Here is a 5305-nt window from a genome sequence, read left to right as displayed (position 1 = left end):
TCACTGTGAAAATGAAATTAAGTTTTTAACAAAAAAAAACCATCTTTTTTTCTTCTATTTTTTAAAGCATTTACTATCCATGAGCTTCTTGCATTTTTTAAACCTAGCCAGGTCCGACCCCACACATCAAGTTAGAAGCGGATTTATAATCCAGACCCCACAATGACCGCATCCCAGAAGGAAGTGCTGAGGAGAACTCTGAATAACCTCCCTGGGGACGATTTTAAGAGGTTTAGGCACTACCTTTGGGACCAGGGCCGAATCCCATGGGCAAAGCTGGAGAAAGCAGACAGAGACGTCACTGTGGACTTGATGGTGCAAGTGTACACCATGGGAGCTGGGGACGTCATGCTGTCCATCTTGAAGATGATTAACAACAACCAGTCGGCCATGGACTTGGAGAGAGATCTGGGAATATGTGAGTGTGTAGCTTACAGTCTCTGATGAGGCGCCTGTTTGAGTATGTGGGAAGAATCGCATATATTTATCATTTATATTTCTCCCATTTTATATTTCTCTTTAATTGCTCTCTCTTGCTCTCTCTTCCACTTTCTCTTTGCTTACTTTCTGTGTGAGTTCATGTTTCATTTGATCTCTTTCTCTCTTTCTCCTTTCTCTATCTTTCCTCCCGTCCTCATTTCTGTTTATCCTAACACTCTCTCTCTCTCTCTCTCTCTCTCTCATTCTCTCTTTCACTTTCTCTCTGCTTACTTTCTCTGTGACACTTTCTGTTTTATATCTGTCTCCTTTTCTTTCTCACGTCTTTTTTTCTCTCTCTCTCCCCTCAATCGTCTTTCATTCCTTCACACTATATTTCTATCTTTGCTATCTTTCACCCGGCCTCTATCTCCCTCTCTCTCTCTTTATCTGTCTCTCTCTCTCTCTCTCACTCTCTATCTCTCTCTCTCTCTCTCTCTCTCTCTCAGTGGTAGACCAGCAGTACTCCCCAGCTCTGGCCGGAGGGGGTGAAGGGGTCAACGTGAACGCCACTGCTGGATGTGGAGGGACGGTGAACGCCCCAGCCTTAACGGGCTGCACCAACAATGGCCGTGTCACAATCAGCTTAGAAAGAAGGCCCGTGCCACAGGAAGGAATGGGTAATGGTCTATTAGCATATTAGCTGCAGTACACACACACAAACACACAACTATTATATGAACCTAGGTGTATTAATGATATTTGTAAGTCGGTGCTCCATGCAGACGGCTAGCAGACCGAGTGCTAGTCAATTCAGGTGCTGTACAAGACAGGGGGCTAGGCAATACATGATCTGACTTAGGCCGGAGGCTAGTCAATTCAGTGTATGCAGGTTCACAGGGATAACTTAGTTTTAATTCTCAGGCAAATGGGACCCTTTGCTTAATACCTACTGGGTCATATTCATACCTTAGCCTTTTGTTTATTTTAATGTGATTTGCAGGAAACAATAAACCGAAAGCATTTGGAGTGCATCCCACACAGATTACAACTGAAGCTGGTTGTGATTCTTATCACCAGGTGATGGCAGGAAAGGGAAGCAAAGGTGAGTACTAACACAAAAGGGAAGGTTGTATTGGTTCCCAGGCTGTAAAATACTTTATCTGACTGATAATACAGACAAATCATACAGACAACTTCAGAAACATAGCTAGATATAATGGTTTGAACCTTTTGATATACAGAAACAACCTAATTTCCATGGACTTTTCTTAATTTAGAGGTACATGGCCTAGTTTGACCTTGACGTTGGAATTCTGAACATCATTTATTATAATTTAGCTGGATCTTTTACCAAGAGCCACTTACTTTAAATATTAAAACAGAAATTCAGCACATTCACCATTCTTAGCTTAGTAAACATTGTATTAGTGTCAAAATACTTGAATTGCATGTGTAAGGCAAAATTCACTCTGAGAATGATTACATTCGTAAAATGGGCAGTATTCACAGAAACCCTTATGCATTGGGTGCTATGTTATGTTAGGGCATAAGGGGCAGAATGTGGTCTTAATGGGTTGGCTGGCAGTGAATGGGGGGTAATAGGTCTTGAGGTACAAAACCAAACACTTTAGAGGGTTTGATCTCTTCTCTCTCTCTGCTACTGCTTCTCCTCTGTCTTTGAACTTGGGGACTCTCTCTTTCTTTATTCTCCTTTTATGTCTGTTTGTCTGTGCTTCACCATTTCCCCCACTCATTCTTTTCAGGTTTGGGTTTAGGTTCTTTTCAATCTCATGCATTCAGCTTGATTTGATCATTCAAGTAATTTTGGTCTTATTGGCATCCAACATGTTTATTCAATTATTATTATTATTTACAGTTGTACTTAGAGTTTTTCATTTGGCTTTATGTTATGATATTTGTTTTTTAAATATATTTATGAAACAAATGCTTGCTCCATATGTTTTGAGTAAATTCTCCAAGACCACTTCTGATTTACATTGAATTCCAGGAAACACACGGACTTGTGAACTCAGGATTGTGCTGGTGGGGAAGACTGGATCTGGAAAAAGTGCAACAGGAAACACCATCCTGGGAAGAGAAGCGTTTGAAAGCAATGCTCTACCCAATCACGTGACTGACATCTGCGAGAAACACTGTGGGGAAGTGGAGGGGAGAAACATTGCAGTTATTGACACACCAGGGATCTGTGACAGGAACAAGACTGATGACCAAATGAGGAAACTGATGGCCCAGTGCATCAAACTGTCTCTCCCTGGACCCCATGTGTTCCTGCTGGTGATCAGACTGGGAGTGAGATTCACAGAGGAAGAGGAGAAAGCCGTAAAATGGATCCAGGACAACTTTGGAGAGGATGCTTCACAGTACACGATTATACTGTTCACTCATGTTGATCAGCTGAAAGGTATAGCTGTGGAGGTCTGCTTAAGTCATGAGAGTCTACATAGAATATATAACAGCTGCGGACGAAGGTATCTGTCATTCAACAACGATGACAGGGAAGATAGAGAGCAGGTCAAACGTCTGTTTGAGAAGATTGAAAGCATGTTAAAAATAAACACAGGAGAGTTTTACACCAATGACGTGTACAAGGAGACACAGCGAAAAATCACAGAAGAGGAGGAGAGAAAGAGACAGGAAGAAGACAGGAGGAGACAAGAAGAGGAGAGAAGGAAACTGGAAGAAGAATCGAGGCAGAGGGAAGAGACACGAAAAGAGGAAGAGAAAAAGAGGTATGAAGATGAGAGAAGAAGAGAAGAAGACAGGAGGAGAAAACAGGAGGACAAAAGACAAGAAGTATGTATGATTCAATAAGTCTGACTTGAATATCATACACTACTGAGCACTGATGTGTGTGTGTGTGTGTGTGTGTGTGTGTGTCAGACAAGTTCAAAGTTCGAAGGCCAGTCAAGACCTTCTCTGTTAAAAAAAATGAATGGTCTTGTTGTGTCTCTCTGTCTTTCTCTCTCTGATTTCTGTTGAGGTTTAGGGCACTGTGAGAATGTGGGATATAAGCTTCTGGAATGGGGTTGCAGGTAGGCAGGAGCAGACAAAGTGCAGGAGACAGTGGCTTTCTTATAAAAATAGCTATATTTATTTACAGAGGGTAATCACAACCCCAAAACACATAAACAAAATGAACAGGGTACTTTAAACGCCAAAACATAGAAACAAAACCAGATTAATCACAACCCCAAAACATGTCTCAACTGTTCATACTACTGACACATTTATGTATGTTTTTTTATGAATAGCCTGCCTTTATTAAACTCGGGCATCGATGATTGGGATTTTTCTTGAGCTACTAGCGAAGGCGGCAATGCTCGGTTGCAAAAGCCCACCGGCATCATCAGTCGTCTTGCAGACTCTATCCACATGGAGCTGCAGGGCGGAATTCCCTGTCCGCTTACTATCATAAATCATTACAACTGTACACGTCTTACATTGGACATATCCAACAGCCCCATTAGAAAATCCGCATTGACTACTAAGCAGAAATATCTCCATACAGTAGATTTCCCTTCGCTTTGTATTGTTTTAAACTCTCCAGATGTTTCTTTTTAACTTCTTCCATGATGCCAGTTTGCCGCCTGTAGTTGCGTTGTCACAGCTAGGACATAAACAAATTCACACATGCACACAGGAAGAAGGCTGTTTTCCTAAATGTGATTTATTTTATACTCAAAAAAGAACTTCTGTATCATGTGAAGAAGACATGTTGACTTCCCTACTTAATAAGATATTTTAAATATGGAATGTTCAATGCCTTATCGCGCTGATGTTTCCGAGCCTGACCCGAGCCCGAGTATAATTTCTAAATATTTGGCCGAATCCGTATCCAACCTCTAGTGTGTGTGTGTGTGTGTGTGTGTGTGTGTGTGTGTGTGTGTGTGTGTGTGTGTGTGTGTGTGTTTATATCCAATTGCTGTGTGATGTACAAGACACCTCACCCGAGCTTGCTGTGCATTTCAGAAGCTCTTCCAGGATACATGCATACACACACACACACACACACATACACATATTTGCTTTTATTATTGCACAAATACACACACACACACTCACAAAAATAGCTGCATTCATGTGTGTCCAACAGGTTGCAATGGCGACCCCCCTGGAGTTAGACCTGTCATGCCCTGTGTGCCTGGAGCTCTTCCAGGATCCACTGCTTCTCTCCTGCGGTCACAGCTTCTGCCGCTCGTGCCTGGAGGAGATCTGTAGGGAGCAAGGGGAGAAGGAACCACGGTGCCCCCTCTGCAGACGCCGGAGCGCCAGACAGCCTGCACCCAACATGGATCTGAGAAACGCCAGCGAGGCCTTCCGGAAGGAAAGGCAGTCCACTGATGACATCACAGGTTAGATGTTTGTATTAAAGTGTGTGTGTTTGTGTGTGTGTGTGTGTGTGTGTATGTTTGTGTGTGTGTGTGTGTATGTTTTGATTTTTTACCATACCATAACCATAACCATCTCTCAATACCATACCATACCGTCTGCTGAATGCCATACCATAACCATCTCTGGTGATGCTCATATAAGCTCATATTGAGGCTTAGGTGAGGTGAAAAAGTAATTTTGTTTCTAAAAACATGATTGATCAACTGAAACAAGACCATTATAGATCATACATTTTTGTTAATGCTGTTCACAAATCTTGTGTGAGCAAACAAACTTGTCATGGGTGGAGTTACTTTTTGAAATACTCTTTTTTGCCACTAGAGGGCATAGGGTACATATAAGGTCTTTGATGAATCGTAAGCGTGTTCATAAAAGTCTGAGGCAAGTCCGAGGTGACATGGTCAAATATGTCTGTATATAAGAGCATATTTTGATCACTTTGACTAGGGATGCACGATACCACTTTTTTACA

General features: G+C 42.0%; 1 protein-coding gene across 1 annotated transcript; it reads left to right on the top strand.

The window, feature by feature from the left end:
- The first annotated feature begins 162 nt into the window (after positions 1–162).
- On the top strand, positions 163–4798 carry LOC116219091 (GTPase IMAP family member 7-like). Its single transcript, XM_042703507.1, has 4 exons — positions 163–418; positions 927–1097; positions 2429–3234; positions 4598–4798. The coding sequence occupies exons 1-4, from the start codon at positions 163–165 to the stop codon at positions 4796–4798; spliced, it is 1434 nt and encodes a 477-aa protein (XP_042559441.1).
- Positions 4799–5305: the final 507 nt, after the last annotated feature.

This window comes from Clupea harengus, chromosome 24, assembly GCF_900700415.2.
Source record: "Clupea harengus chromosome 24, Ch_v2.0.2, whole genome shotgun sequence".
Classification (NCBI taxonomy): Eukaryota; Metazoa; Chordata; class Actinopteri; order Clupeiformes; family Clupeidae; genus Clupea; species Clupea harengus.
The sequence above is the reverse complement of the archived record's forward strand: the minus strand, read 5'-3'. Positions and strand labels throughout refer to the sequence as shown.